This window comes from Letharia columbiana (assembly GCF_014066305.1).
Source record: "Letharia columbiana isolate WasteWater2 chromosome Unknown Sc0000004_s0, whole genome shotgun sequence".
NCBI lineage: Eukaryota > Fungi > Ascomycota > Lecanoromycetes > Lecanorales > Parmeliaceae > Letharia > Letharia columbiana.
In genome coordinates, this window is record NW_023501040.1 from 446,797 (window position 1) to 461,464 (window position 14,668).

The 14,668-nt window shown below is 50.8% G+C and overlaps 8 protein-coding genes across 8 annotated transcripts; 5 read left to right on the plus strand and 3 right to left on the minus strand.

Annotated features, from left to right (window-relative positions):
- Positions 1–82: 82 nt before the first annotated feature.
- HO173_002095 (uncharacterized protein) lies at positions 83–2,041 on the plus strand (the record flags this gene model as incomplete). The annotated part of the gene is made up of 5 exons (XM_037304031.1): positions 83–329; positions 798–1,208; positions 1,264–1,624; positions 1,674–1,931; positions 1,993–2,041. The coding sequence occupies 5 exons, from the start codon at positions 83–85 to the stop codon at positions 2,039–2,041; spliced, it is 1,326 nt and encodes a 441-aa protein (XP_037168826.1).
- Positions 2,042–2,588: 547 nt separating this feature from the next.
- On the minus strand, positions 2,589–3,597 carry HO173_002096 (uncharacterized protein; the record flags this gene model as incomplete). Its single annotated transcript, XM_037304032.1, has 2 exons — positions 2,589–3,421; positions 3,477–3,597. The coding sequence occupies 2 exons, from the start codon at positions 3,595–3,597 to the stop codon at positions 2,589–2,591; spliced, it is 954 nt and encodes a 317-aa protein (XP_037168827.1).
- A 435-nt stretch (positions 3,598–4,032) lies between these two features.
- Positions 4,033–5,088, plus strand: HO173_002097 (uncharacterized protein; the record flags this gene model as incomplete). Its single annotated transcript, XM_037304033.1, has 5 exons — positions 4,033–4,211; positions 4,335–4,476; positions 4,531–4,546; positions 4,610–4,990; positions 5,042–5,088. 5 exons carry the CDS (start codon positions 4,033–4,035, stop codon positions 5,086–5,088), a joined length of 765 nt encoding a protein of 254 aa, XP_037168828.1.
- A 2,281-nt stretch (positions 5,089–7,369) lies between these two features.
- HO173_002098 (uncharacterized protein) lies at positions 7,370–8,158 on the plus strand (the record flags this gene model as incomplete). Its single annotated transcript, XM_037304034.1, has 2 exons — positions 7,370–7,676; positions 7,959–8,158. 2 exons carry the CDS (start codon positions 7,370–7,372, stop codon positions 8,156–8,158), a joined length of 507 nt encoding a protein of 168 aa, XP_037168829.1.
- Positions 8,159–9,004: 846 nt separating this feature from the next.
- On the plus strand, positions 9,005–9,557 carry HO173_002099 (uncharacterized protein; the record flags this gene model as incomplete). Its single annotated transcript, XM_037304035.1, has 5 exons — positions 9,005–9,018; positions 9,095–9,189; positions 9,242–9,271; positions 9,336–9,464; positions 9,523–9,557. 5 exons carry the CDS (start codon positions 9,005–9,007, stop codon positions 9,555–9,557), a joined length of 303 nt encoding a protein of 100 aa, XP_037168830.1.
- A 502-nt stretch (positions 9,558–10,059) lies between these two features.
- On the plus strand, positions 10,060–11,132 carry HO173_002100 (uncharacterized protein; the record flags this gene model as incomplete). The annotated part of the gene is made up of 2 exons (XM_037304036.1): positions 10,060–10,138; positions 10,222–11,132. The coding sequence occupies 2 exons, from the start codon at positions 10,060–10,062 to the stop codon at positions 11,130–11,132; spliced, it is 990 nt and encodes a 329-aa protein (XP_037168831.1).
- Positions 11,133–11,575: 443 nt separating this feature from the next.
- On the minus strand, positions 11,576–12,615 carry HO173_002101 (uncharacterized protein; the record flags this gene model as incomplete). The annotated part of the gene is made up of 2 exons (XM_037304037.1): positions 11,576–12,213; positions 12,603–12,615. The coding sequence occupies 2 exons, from the start codon at positions 12,613–12,615 to the stop codon at positions 11,576–11,578; spliced, it is 651 nt and encodes a 216-aa protein (XP_037168832.1).
- A 97-nt stretch (positions 12,616–12,712) lies between these two features.
- On the minus strand, positions 12,713–14,171 carry HO173_002102 (uncharacterized protein; the record flags this gene model as incomplete). The annotated part of the gene is made up of 4 exons (XM_037304038.1): positions 12,713–12,947; positions 13,007–13,106; positions 13,262–13,706; positions 13,767–14,171. The coding sequence occupies 4 exons, from the start codon at positions 14,169–14,171 to the stop codon at positions 12,713–12,715; spliced, it is 1,185 nt and encodes a 394-aa protein (XP_037168833.1).
- Positions 14,172–14,668: the final 497 nt, after the last annotated feature.

A 14,668-nucleotide genomic window follows, 5' to 3' on the forward strand; every position in this document is an offset into this window, starting at 1 on the left:
CTGTAGCCTTGCGTTACCACTCGACAATAGTCTCACACTACATCCCCCTCCACTCTATCCCCAGCTCCCGTCATCCTACAACATGTCTCACGAAGAAGATCTCATTGACTACTCGGATGAGGAACTCCAAACCAACGATGCAGCAGCCGCGGCGCCAGCAGCCACCAATGGAGCCGCAACCAAGAAGGGTGACTTGACCGTCTCTGGAGGTAACGCGGACAAGAAGGGCAGCTATGTTGGCATTCACTCTACTGGTTTCCGGGATTTCTTGTTGAAGCCAGAGCTTCTCCGCGCCATCACCGACTGCGGTTTCGAGCATCCATCGGAGGGTCAGTCATAAGTTTCCTCCCTAGCTTCCTCCAGTGCCTCGTGTGTCCATCCGTCCGTCCATCTTCGCGAGAGGTATCATTGCGCTGTTTCGTTCCAACCGTGGGCGGCCCAAGGAAGTCTCACCGGATCTGGCTACACTGTATTCCGGCTGCAGATAGCAATAACGGATTGAAGGCGCTTCAAGTGAATCTCATTGCTGCTGTCATCTTCACCGATGATATCCACAATGATGGGGGCTCTAGAGCATCGTATTTCCAAGAGACTTCCGAGGCCGCCTGCAGATGCATTGAGCATACTATAAAAGAGGTTCTTTTGAGTATTGGTCTGCTTGTTTGGCTTTGGCAGAGCAGACATACTTCCTGGAGAATTATGTAATTGCGAGATGGACGGACATTGAAATGGACCGGGCATTTTAATAAATATCATTTCGGGAAAGCAAGTCTAACTTCGGCATCGCCTCATCACAGTCCAGCAAGTGTGCATTCCTCAAGCCATTCTTGGAACCGATGTCCTGTGCCAGGCAAAGTCCGGTCTCGGAAAGACTGCAGTCTTTGTCCTTACGACGCTTCAGCAAATCGAGCCAGTGCCCGGCGAGTGCGCCACTCTGGTTATGTGTCACACACGCGAGCTCGCCTACCAGATCAAGAACGAATATGCCCGGTTCAGCAAGTATCTTCCGGATATCAAAACTGGGGTCTTCTACGGCGGAACACCGATGCAGAAGGATATCGAGACGTTGTCAAACAAAGACACTCACCCTCACATCATCGTTGCTACACCCGGTCGATTGAACGCACTGGTCCGCGACAAGAAGCTTCGTCTCGGAAGCGTGAAGGTCTTCGTTCTTGATGAATGTGACAAGATGCTGGATCAGATTGGTAAATCACGTATGAAAGTTCGAATATACGTACAAAAGCTGAGACACCACTTCAGACATGCGCCGCGACGTCCAGGATATCTTCCGCGCCACTCCCACTCAAAAGCAGGTTATGATGTTCAGTGCTACTCTCGCTCAGGAGATTCGCCCAATCTGCAAGAAATTCATGCAGAATCCTCTGGAAATTTACGTCGATGACGAGACCAAGCTCACTCTTCACGGCCTTCAGCAGTACTACATCCAGCTCAGCGAGGCAGAGAAGAACCGGAAGCTCAACGAGCTGCTAGATACCCTCGAATTCAACCAGGTCATCATCTTCGTCAAGAGCACTCTGCGAGCGACGGAGTTGGACAAACTGCTTCGCGAGTGCAACTTCCCAAGTATTGCGGTGCATTCTGGTGTCAGCCAAGAAGAGCGGTGAGCACACGTTTGAACTGATGTCACCAATGCATGCTGACGATGATAGTATCAAACGCTACAAAGAATTCAAAGAATTCAACAAGCGTATTTGCGTTGCGACTGATGTCTTTGGCCGTGGTATCGACATTGAGCGTATAAACCTAGCCATCAACTACGACTTGCCCGGCGATGCAGACTCCTACCTGCATAGAGTTGGCCGTGCTGGACGATTTGGAACAAAGGGTTTGAGTATCTCATTCGTAAGCAGTGAGGCAGATCAAGACGTCATCAAGGCCATTGAGACGAGATTTGAGAACAAGATCCCGTAGGTGCCGAGAAGCAGAGTCTTGGGGCAATGCGAGTATATTTGCTAACAGCCGCAATAGTGAATTTCCAGAGAAAGGTGTTGATGCCAGTACCTATATGGGGAACTAAAGAGGGATCCGTCGATGTTTCCCAACGGCTGAGGCATGTCTTTCGGTTTTCCCTCTTTTTAGGCTATGCGGCCGGCTTGCTATCAACATTATGGTTCCCGACCAGTGGAGCGTTTTTCGAAAAATGGTGGATTTCTTAGCTCATCCAACAGGTACTCAAGATAGGATCTAGTTTACTGAACACGAAACATGCGTTGGTTTCTCATTCCCTTATACTGCATCTTGATCGTGGCAGAAACCTTGCCGAAGAGCTAGAAACGCTTCGAGTACATTTCCTCAGGCGTCATCAGCCGCATTCTCTAAGCTTACCATACTAAGTATTTAAGTACGAAGTTTTTCTCATTCACCCGTCATAGCAAGACTCCCACCCCATTCAGCACTTGAATGAAGTAGGGCGCAAAGAATGCATGTCTTGTTTCTTGACTCGAATTCCCACCATTGGTGTCACTTACCCTAGCTCAAAACCCTCCATTCCCTCTGTCAAGACCTTAGCCACCCCTGCAGCCGCCCTCCCCACTTCACCTCCTTCTCTCTTCGCCGCCTCAACTTCACTGGAAACAATTGCATAAAACCTTGTTGTGGAATATCCTGTGCCGTTCCTCTCGCTCAACATACATTTCACTTTCTTCATCCCTTGGCGGTCCAAAAAGGTTGAGATGGGCAAAGGCGTTCGAACGTTTCGGTAGCATATGAGCCTCTACATACCTTAATGGGAAGGGCCATTTCTCGGCATACATAGCATCTTCGTCGGCGTTGTGTTCCTCCATTAGCCCGGCGCGTAGAAATGTAGCCAGTACATTCAATGTCTTGACCGTCAACTTACCCTCTGACCCTTCTCTTCCTAGAGTAGGAGCCCGAGATGATGACCATGCATTGGCCCCCACGACCGGCCCTGTACCAGGTGTGAGGGAAGGAGCGTGCCAGTGCAGTACAGTCAGCAGGCATTTCAACGTCTTTACCCAGCCACCGGCGCAGGAGACAAGCTCGTTGGGGCAGGCTTCGATGGCCCAGAGTAACAAATCGGTGGCTGAGGAACGAATATCTGCGGCAAGATGGGTGAGTCCGGCGCGGATATAGAGCAGAGTTTGTCCTGTATGAGGTTCAATCTCTCGAGATGGAAGAGTGCGAAGAAGTTTGAGGAGTTGTATGCGAACGCTATTGCTGCCGTCCAGTATCAGAGGGTTGAGTTTCGATAGGAGGACGCCGACAGGCTGTGGGAGGGTTATATTGACGGGCCGGGAGGTAAGAGCCGCAGTGAGGTAGGCAAGAGAGTCGCGTCGTTGAGACGATGAGCGGGAGGAGAGAAGGGACAGGTGGTGGGTGAATTGCGTGGATTGAGTGGGGGCATTGGTAGTGAGGGACTGGTGGGCGAGGACGATGGCTTCGAGCAGAGTCAGCGAATTGAGTGTTAAGTTCGGTCTTGTGCATCCACTGACCCTTTGCCTTGAAGCTTGTGTCCGTGAAATTGTCTGGCTTGGGGCGAGCTTTACCAACCTTCAGCTTGGGTTTCTTGAAGTCTTTCCTCTTCTCATTCTTCTTTTTTGCACTCGACCCCATAGCTCTTCAGGGCGGCCGTTGCCTTGATTTGTGAGTATCTGTAATAATCGTGGCCTTGAACCGAATAGTGAGGCAAGTTTGCACGCTATTGTTTGACATGCTGTTGTATTTATATCATCCGAGCGCCAGAGGTTTGCTCTGATCTACATGTGCGGATGGAGGAGCTGTCTATCCTGGCTCCACGCTAGCTTAGTGATCGGCAATTGATTGCAGCAGACAAACCTCTCAACACTCCACCTTAATCACAGTCCATGGTACAGATAGTAAACCTGAACATTCGGGACTCGGTAGTATTCTCGTGGGTGCTTTCGTTGAAAAGATGCTTTGAGCCAACAGTGCAGCCCATAGCAAAACTCTCGACGAAACATCTTTCCGACGCTCCGGTTGGGATTGGCCGCATGGACTTAGAAAATAGCCAAAATACCACGGTCCAGCATGAGCTCTTACTTCCTCAACTTTACCACGTTTGATATCCAACTTTGGCCGCCTCCACCGAAGATAGACCCGAAAGTCTTCGCTGAGTACGCCCTGAATCCTTCGTTGCTGGTGCCCTTACTGCTGGTCTACCACACCTTCACTTCAATAGTGCTACAAGCCCAAAACTTCCGCGACTAGTATGCATTCATCCCGTCCCCTTTCATGCCTCTTGCTCGGGTCGTGAGACAAGTTTTGGAAGAAAGAGATACAGCTTCAGATGATCCCCTTGATAAAAAATAACTAACTCCGAAATGGTGCAGCCCAGGACGACGTGATTCTGTCTGGTATCAGGTCTGTTTTGGTCATTTGTTCGTGCTGGAGCTTTTCATGATACGTCTGCTCCTCGTCTACCAGAAGCATTGTTCGCTGTCGGAGAACATCCACCTACTGGTGTTTGCCGTAGTCAGCAGTTTGGTCAACGCAGTGGCCTGAGACACGTCTACTAAGCGTGAACAGGATGGTACAACCAACGGTATGCCGCTCCGTTGGGTGCTATACGCCGTTCAATAGAAGCTGACAGCAGGAACTTAGCCAGCAGCGACCTTGGAGAATTTGTCACGCCTAGCATCGAAACCTGGTGTCCAATCCACCCTCATTCTCTCCAAATCTGACGGCTCTATCATTCGCAGCACTGGGCTTCTTGCTGGATCGTCATCCTCGTCTTCACGAGACCTATCCGTTGGGAATGGTTCAAGCCATGATGGTTCCGTAGAGCCGGTGGATGCAATAAGAACTGGGATTGCTTATCCTAGCAGCACAAAAGATGACAAGAAAGGTCACAGTGCAGAGGACATTGCACGAATGGTATTTGCGTTTGTGGCAGGAGCAAAGGCATTCACAGAGGGCATGGACACGTCGGATGAAGTCAAACTCCTTCGGTTGAGGACACGCAAGACTGAGATAGTCATTGTCCCGGGTATGTTCTATACCGCTTTCCATTGGGCATCATGCTGAGAAGGATGGACAGATGCGAAGTTTCTACTCGTTGTCATACATGATACTCCGCCAGCTTAGTAGGGGGCTTTCGCTTGCCGTGCCTGGATATGCGATGGACCATTAAGGCTATACCCAACAGTGGTCTCGCGCAGATATGGTGATGGCAATAAGACATGATACCGCTCGACGTCCCTTCTCCGGAGATGTATCCGTCGACCGAGGCTTCCTAACACAGGGAGCGAGTGGACCCTGAATACCAATCATTTTCAGCTCAACGTTGTGTGCCTCTGTCCTCTCAGAAGTGATGAGGCCGATGAGGCCGATCTGTAGTAATGGAACCAAGGGTAAGGATAGCCGATTGTATCTATTTGCTTTCAGGACTCTTCGACAGAGTTCAAGACGATCTCGTTCAGACCCGAAGCTAATTGTTTCCTGAAGTGCCTGATTAATTTCATCGAAGCTTGTTGCCACAAGCTTCAATTTCTCCGATCAGCACGCGTGAAAGGCGAACTACCTAGGTATCCGTCCACCAATGTACCAACTACGAAGCGAGCCGACTGCCCAGCCTGAGCATAGCTGCAACGTCTGTCAGTACTCTAACAACAGGTAACCTGAGAGGACTTCTAGAAGGCTAGTGGCGCTGACGGCGCCGCTGTTCACTGAATCACCAGTGTGATAGCGTCGAATACTGGATTACTGGCTGTCAATAAGGGTGCGGTCGTTGCGAGATCAGTTGCTTGTAAATAAAGCTTTAAGGCGCCGCCACCCTCCACCTAGCTCGCGTTGCATCACTTGCATGTCTCGTCATCCATCTAAGCACTCGTATGCTGATCAGAACAATTACAAAGCTAAGCGCATACCCGTGCTCATCACAGACATATTTCTATCCACAGGCGGGAGTTGTAACCTGTACCAGTGCGACGGTTGACGCGATAGTGATGTCCAAGACGCTGCAGGATGCAAGCCAACAAGTCGACATCTGATTTAAGGTAGATCAGGCCCTGTCCCTCCCTTCGCCAAAACCATCCTCTATCCCTATGGCACTGTTGGAAATGCTCGCAACAGCGGCTTTGATTTGGAATGTTACCTCGAGCTTGGTGATGGTTGTCCGGGTTGATGAGCTATAATATTATCGATCCCGCGTTTGATTGGCCTAGCTGCATGACACGCGACGAGCAAAAAGAACGAGGCACAGGGAGTGCATCTCTTGATCACACTTCCATTCTTAGACTACGCGATACACTTGTCTTGTTTTCTATTCACTTCCACCAGGAGATTTGGTCTTGATCTATGCAAGTTTTAATCTGATTGTACTGATGGTCCTTTCAGTACGATGAGGCGGACCGCCTTTCTCTTCTAGACTAGGGAGAGAGCTCGACACCATTGTACTATTTATTAACGCCATGTCGCATTCGATATGTTTCTCCTACTTTCATTTATTGACCTCGTCGTGTGCCCATCTCCCCTCTGGTCCATATCAGACATCATGGCGAACCCGGGGGGTATCGCAAGGGACTTGGACGGTGGTGACCCTCGCATAGGCTCATCTGCAAGGTGCAGGTTTGGCGAGTCACAAGCTGCCCGACCGCAGTGTCACGTTCGAACAGTATTGCGTTATGCTGCCATCATGCGCGCCAATTACCGTACCGTGGTACCAGCCCACACTGACAACATCTACACCGTATGAAGCCTGAAGACGTTTAACCCTTTCGCCAAGGAGACCTAAGCCACGACCACAGAGGCAGAAGTGAGTGAGAACGGCACGACGTCCTCTTCGCCCGATCGAGCCCAGCCCTTTGCCATTGCAGAGGAAGATTATGTCCAAGCCTCCCGTGCGGTTCGTACAGCCACATGGGGTGCTGTCTTCTTCCTTATCACCATGGATACCCTCGGCTCTTTATCCAGTCTTTAAGCACCTTCCGTTCGAGCAGCTTTGGCGGAATGCACGCTTACACCGTTCGACACATAGATGGGCAATCAGACAGATAAGTTACAAGCCTAACGCTGTCCTCTACATATCTTCGCTATATTCGCTGGCTAGTAAGCTATCCGTAAGGCCTGGTCTCGAATCTTGATGTTGACTACCTGCAATGGAGGATACTTGCTATGGAAGATGGTCCTACAGTTGCACTCTGATCGCTACCCTCTCAAGACCTATGGTGATATCGCTATTTTTGTATAGGGTCAAACCGTACGACACGGTGTCAACATCCTGCAGACGTTCCAGTTGCTTATCAATGTTGGCATCATCATCATTTCTGACGGGCAGAGTCTGTCACAGATGGCCGCGAAAGGACCGAGCCTGGACCAAAACGGCGTATAACTCATCATTCTTTGCTTGGTATGGGCCATCCCGGGCATGTTTCTTGGGCAGATCCGAACCTTGGCAAAGCTAGGGCATCTAGGACATTTCCCCATCTCATTGAACGTCATCATTGTCGTTTCAACGATGGCTGTCACTGCACACATGCTCCCTAATTACACGGCTGCCAACCCCGCCTACATGATAAACCCAGGTCTCATACTAACGACTGCAAGTCCACCAGAGGGAGTGGCTTTTCAGGATCAGGTCGTTGGACTTATGCAAGCAGTCTACTCGTACGGCGGTGCCATGTTGTTCGTCGAGTCTATGTCCGAGATGAGGCGACCCTTTGACTTCTGTAAGGGTATGATCCGTGCCCAGACATTCAGCTGCCTCTGCTACACGCTTTTCGGCATCCATGTTTATTCTTACTAAGAGCGAATCATCATTGCGAGCTTCTCTCCCCAGCCTTTACTTCCTGATTCGTACTGCGTTTGGAGTAGCGAGACTTGTTGCAAGAGTAAAACATGCCAGGAATCTGTTTCATGAACTGGTCTTCATCCTAGAAGATACATGCTAACCCCGAAAGCAATCAGGACGTCGCGTGTCTATGAATCTGTAGCTATGCCTGGCAGACGGTAGGTAGCAAACGCGTTTGGTTCCACCTCCGGCCTTATCGCGGCCCTGCTCCGTGGCAACATCGGCATTAAAGTCATTGACACCAACGTACTCATGGACTTCTTCAAGGTTCCCAGCCTGGGAACGAAGGCGGGCAAAGTGGCCTGGTGCGAAGTCGTGCCTGTGTATTGGGACATTGCATTCGCCATTGCCTCGGCCGTTGCTTAAGTGGGCAATTTGGGAGGTTTCTTTGCCGCAGCTTGCATTCTGCAGCCCCCCTACAATTTCCCACCTTTGATGTACCTGGGCTTCCAGATCAAGAAACGGGTTATTTGAAGCGGCGAGCGGTTCGACAACCAGCGACAGGACGGACGACTCGTCTCGACGATGGCATGATAGCCTTATACGTACGCGACTCTTCGACCTAGCAGCAGGAGCCCTATTTTGTCAACGGATGTATCGATGAGAAGGGCAACAATGTTTCATGGCTTATAGGACGAAGGGTACAATATGCGCGATTTTTTTGACGTATCTTATTGTCCAAAAGATGAATCTCTTGAATATCATTTTGCTGTGTAAGGAATGTCATCCAAGTAAAATTCTGGCATGAGTGGATGACCTCTTGCCTATTTCCGTATTCTAAGTGGGTCCTCGCAACAATCTAAAGTACGCTAAAGGAAGTGGTCATGAAACGCTGCCCCGCAGTGACGTCACGGACCCTTGATGGTTTCATATACAAAGTATAGATGACAAAAGAGCACGAGAGCAGTCATTCTCAGCGTATATAGCAGTGCGAAAAGGTGCCAAGGTGGAAAATGTTGATGAATAGGCAGAAAGATGAATTGCGTGACCACATACCACTAAGGTAAGATCTTATGTATCGCGCGCGTTCCTCGGTAACACCAGTAGCGTCGGAAACAAACGATAAATACTCTACTGCCCCTCCTTCCTTTCAAACATTCCTTTTCTTCACAACCACCATCATTTCTACCATTCATCTGCACAAACAATTGCTCAAGTAAATCCACAAAGACTACAAACACACTCAAATCTGCAAGCCAAATCGCCATCATCATGTCTGATCTTGGGTAAGTTCTATTTCTCTCCGGCAATCTATGCTGCCTAGCCACTTGAACCGCTGCCTGACACCAACTTCGACCGCAGACGCAAAGACTTTGGCGATAAGGCTGAGGAGAAGTTCACCCCTGATTCTCAGAAATCTCTTTTCGACAAGACCAAGGAAGGTGTTACCGACGCAGGTAAATTACATTTCCCTACCAGCCTGCCGGACATCTGACTGACAAGATCCAGGTGACAAAGTTGCTGGCAGCGTTCAGCCAAGTACGAATCCTCTTCCTCCATACTGCCCTGCTCGGGACTTCATGCCCTTGCTGACGCATCAAAGGCGATGATAAATCAATCACCCAGAATCTATCCGATTCGACTAGCACTAAGCCTGGCGAGGAGAGCTACCTAGACACCGCCAAGAAGACCCTCGAAGATGCCGTCGAGTACGTTGAAAAAACCGCTGGTGGTGCGTATCATTTTATCCCGTCTCAATCATCTCTCGTTGACAATGTCCTCCGTAACAGACGTATACAACAAAGTCGTCGACAGCACCAAATAGATCCCCAGCATCATGATACCCACTACAGCAATCGGTTTCTTTGTCGCTCCGTTCTTGAGCGCCCCCACTCCTATGAGAATCTTAGTGGCCATGGCAATGCACGGTCTCTGCTTGGAGTGAATGATGGCTTGTGGACGGACGGATGAGAAATAGTGATGGAAGCGTTGCTTTTGCTCTGAACGAGCTTGATAGCAATAGCCAAGGCAAGCCTAAGGGCAAACTTTGACTAGACTACATTTATGCTCCTACTTTTGGTGATTCGACACGTAGATTGGCGGCTTTCCCCTTCAGCTCATGGCTTCTAGTGAAATAGATTCATATATCATCTACTCAATCTCCATGATTATTCCAAAATCACTCTGCAACCATGATCCAATACATATCACTCCTACCAAACAGAGCAGCGCTCTAAACCGGCCCGCATCTGGTCACCACCCTTTGTTCACCACGCCCTTGAGAACCATTATCTCAATTATTATAAACCCTTTCCACGTCTTCGACCATGGCCAAAGACAAAGACCGCGCTCAGAACCCGGCCGCCCAACAACGGAAGCTCGAAAAGCAGAAAGCCCTCAAGAAAGGTTCGACCTCGACCTCACCCTTGCCCTTTTCCACCTCTCCCACTTTGTCCAATCGCATTAACTGACGACCCCTCTCCCTTCAGGCAAAGCAGCCGTAGCAGCCCAACGAACCGAACGCTACGCCTCTCGTAATCCCCGCCGTCTCGAATCGACCATATCAGACCTTCACGCTCTGAAAGAAAGCCAAGGCGGAAAACTCTCGGCCAGGGATCAGCGGCAGCTTGAGGAAGCAGAGCGGGATGTTGCGAGGGTGAAGAAGGCAAGGGAGGTATTGGGCGACAAGGCTCCTACATTCAGCAGTCATAGGGGTGGAGGCGAAGCGCGAGGCCGAGGGGACGGTAGGAGAGGGGGAGGAGGCTACGGGGGGCTGGGGAAGAGGAATCGGGAGGAAGAGGAGAGCAGTGGTGGGGAAACGGATGAGAGTGTGAGGAAGATACCCTGGCCGAGGGACACACCGCCGCCTGTACCACGACAGCGAAGGGAGGATCGCCCGAGGCATCCTACGAACGCGAACAGCGAACCGCTGGGTGCTGAACGGAGGCTACAGAGTCGTGAGGGGGCAGAAGCCGAGGTGCCGGATACAACGTTACCGGCGAAACCGGCGCCGAAGACGACGTATGAGAGCAAGCCTGTGGTCAGGGATTTGAGGAAGGAGGCTACGGCGAGGTTCGTCCCGAATGCTGTGAAGAGGAAGATTGATGCTACCAAAGGAGTTGGGGCCAAGTTGTTGGAAGAGGAGGAGGTGGAGAAATTGGAGAAGGAGGGTTATGGGGCTGGCGGGAGAAGTTTCGGGGATGGCGTGAGGGGAAGGCCTGTTGTTGATGCTGCGCCTGAGATTGACGGCGTAGATGCGGAGGACGAGAGAGAAAGAAGAAGGCTGGAAGAGGAGGAAGAGCAATTCAGGCGAGAGATGGAGATGGTGGAGGCAGATGGAGAGGAGGGCCATGGACCAAAGCGAGTCATGGTAGAAGAGGTCAGCGAGGACTTACAGTAGGTAGATGATGATACATTAAGTATTGATCTGTCTTGAACGCCGGAGTCTACAGAGTGCGATGTGGCTGTGACGTTCTGTTCTTGCTTTCTTACACATACGAACTCCCAAAAAACCTTCGTACACCTCATCTCCAATGACACCTGTCTCTCCTCAAAACAACGGCATCATTGCATTGGTCTCGTAGACTAGGCAGCCTTGTCGTGTTCCTATCGTGAGTCTTCATCCCGTCATATTGTCCATGCCATGTTGATTTCCGTCCTGGACGTCATTCCTTGCGTCAAATGAATGCCTGCCTTGCTCGACGAAGCCCTTAGCGAAGTGTGACATGAGGTTCTGCAATTTTGCAGGCGAGCCCGAAAGTCCCACAAATTCCGGGTCCAAGGCACTTTCACTTTGTCGTAGGGTCTCTCGAACGTCTGGCACTTGGCGTCGTCTCGATCTCTTCATAACTCAAGCACTTCCTGCTCTACCAAGCCGGTATACTTCTCATACCCGTCCTCCCCAACCAACCTCGCCTTTGCAATTTCATCTTCACTGACACCACTCCATTCTCCCTCGGGTATCCAGCCAATATATGCTCTATCCCCAAAACCGCCAATCCAATACACCTCCCTCACGACCAATCTTCCCCACCAGCTCTGATGGATCTTGTTACCCGGCAGCCACGCCTCGGCATCTGGATGTCTGTTCAGGAAGCAAGCCTCCACATCATAGGACAGAACCTCGGACGTAGGAACCGGCTCGATATAACCAACCAGGCTGAAGCGCGGCATGTTAGCCGGTGAATACGTGTAGATATCGTCACTAGGCGGCGCTGTAATTGGAGGATGCCAGCGCAATGAGAGGGTGACATTGGAGCCGGCGCGTGTATTGCGGAAGGTGGTGGCGATGCTGATTGCGAGGATTGTAGGATTGCAAGTTTGAGGGGAGCAGGAGGCGTAGTAATCCATTAGACCTATGGGAACACCGCCGAGGTCTGAGGCGGGGTGTGAGAGGGTAGAGAAATCATCCTCGACGGAGGAGGTGGCGGGGAAGACGGTAGAGAGGGTGGCGATGGAGGATAGGCCGAGTATCCGACGGGCTAGTACGGCGGATTGGTGGACTGTGGGGATACGGTATTCGGTGGAGAAAGAGGGGGGTTGGAAAGGATATGTTGCGGGGGTGGGGCGGAAGCGGAGACGAGGAGGAGGATTGAGAGGAGGAGACCGGTCGGGAGAAACATCTTCGAGGATGAAAAGAGGGTGTGTGAGAGGCGCAAGAAGGTAAATGAGAGCAGAGAGAGGTGGTGTTTACATCGAGGGAAATCAGATGGACACGGACCCGCACAAAGGGTTGATACTGATAGAATGAGGACATGTTCTTATCGAGGCGACTGGACTGATCTTCGCGAGAATTGGTGGGAGATTACTCCGTACATATTGGATTGGCTATGGAGCCTTCTTGCTTATGTGCAGTCCAACTTTTACTGACCCTCCGCGCGCATCGAGGATAGTGTCCTCGACCATCGCTGTCATCAGGATTGCATGCTCGCTTTCTTTGTTCGTTTGCTTCGGTGCTGTCTGTTTCGGTCATACTTCCAGCTAATAGTTCGATATTTTGTCGCCTCCATACTGCACCTTGCGGATCATTGACCGGTTACAGTCCGCTATGTTCTGAATGCCGGCTAAGCCCATACTTTGGTCGAGGTCCTGCGCATTGGTTGAGAACGGTGCTCCGACGCATATTAGGGAACCAGGAATGCTTACTGCTAACAAGCCTCGGACGACATCTCGAGCACCAAGCTTCCCTCCTACTGCCAGGCCATATACAAAGGGTCTGAGTGTAGACGTCAGCTGGACTGTTATGCAAGAACAGGACGCGGGGGAATGATTCACCTGCCGATCAGCACGCCCTTCGCCCCTAAACTCAAAGCTTTGATGATATCAACGCCTGTCCTGATACCACTATCGAAAAGAACCGTAAGCTGATCCCCAACTACGCAAATTTCCGAGTTAGCATTGCTTGGTCGAAGTAGGTAATGGAATTGCAAGACAGGTCTCTGGAGTAGAAAGGTCCTCTTGCTCCCGAAACATGTCTTGCGACTCAATTTCAATACCACGTAGGAAGTATCAGCTCCGAAATGCACGTACCAGCCTCCACAATCTCTGGTAGCACTTCCAAACTCCCAATGGCTCCATCCAGCTGTCGTCCGCCATGGTTGCTAACCACAATCCCGTCAACTCCAGCTTGGACTGCCATCCTCGCATCTTCAACATGCTGGATTCCCTTCAAGACGATTGGGCCATCCCACTCCTTCTTCAGCAGCTCCAATTGCTCCCACGTGTGGGCGGCGCCGCTGAATACGGCTGCTTCCCATTCGCGGCTTGCCTGTAGGATGTCTTCTTCAACTTCAATGTTGTGCTTTTGCTTGAACTTCCGGCGGAAGACTGGGTCAGAGAAGCCTGTTTGGTCTCCAATCCCTGAGGCGAAAGGTACATATGCATTGTCGAGATCAGCAGGGCGCCAGGAGAGAGTCCAAGTGTCCAGGGTTACAAGGAGGACGCTGTAGCCATGAGACTTTGCACGGTGCAAGAGCTGTACAAAACTGTGTCAGGCACTGAAGCCAAACAGTCTACAGATGTCTGGGCGACGTACTGATACGGTGAGATCATCGTCTTGGGGCCAGTATAGTTGGAAGAATCGCACACCATCCCCACTTGCTTTGGCCACGTCCTCGATGCTGGCGCTCGACGCTGTGCTGAGGATATATGGAACTCCAATCTCGGTCGCGACTTCTGCCACTCCAAGCTCCTTGTCTGTGTGAAAGATGGTCTGAACGCCCACCGGAGCAATGAGAAGAGGTGATTCGAGCTTGTGACCGAAGAGTTCGACTCTCAAGTCTCGGTGTGTGGTGGGCCGGAGCATGCGGGGAATCATCTGGTCGGTGATTGTCAGCCATTGAACCATATTGTATGATTGAGGTGAACCGTGCCTTCCATTGTCTAAATGCCAGCCGGTTCGCATCCATCGTACTTTTCTCACCGGCTCCACCAGCAACATAGTTGAAACTTCTAGCACCAAGATATTTTTTTGCCTGTTCTTCAAGCTTGTTTGGATCGGTGGTCACGGTTGGTAGTTTGTTCTTGAGCAAGCCATCCTCGTAGATTTCCTACCCAATTGGTCTTCGTTAGCTTCCGGTTGCATTCAGCTCAAGGGGGAGTTTTACCGCTTGGAAGGCGCCATACTTGCGGCCGCCCTCGGGTTGCTCGGGGTGCTCCTGAACTTTCGGCATAGCTACGCAGAACCAAGAGTCTCTACGATTTGAGGACTCTTTGTGTGAATGATAGCGTGTGGAGATGTGAAGCCAATGATGAAGTAGGGCAATTGAGAGTGGAGCTGTTTATTAGAGTGATCAATTGAATCTTCGGCGCAAAAACCCCACCAACGTCATGAGCGGAAAAACAGGCCCGGTGCCGGGAATCTTTATTCTTTAGTGTAAAGGGACACTGAAAGAATTGTAGAACCACCTCGCGATATTATTGAAATGCGAACATTCC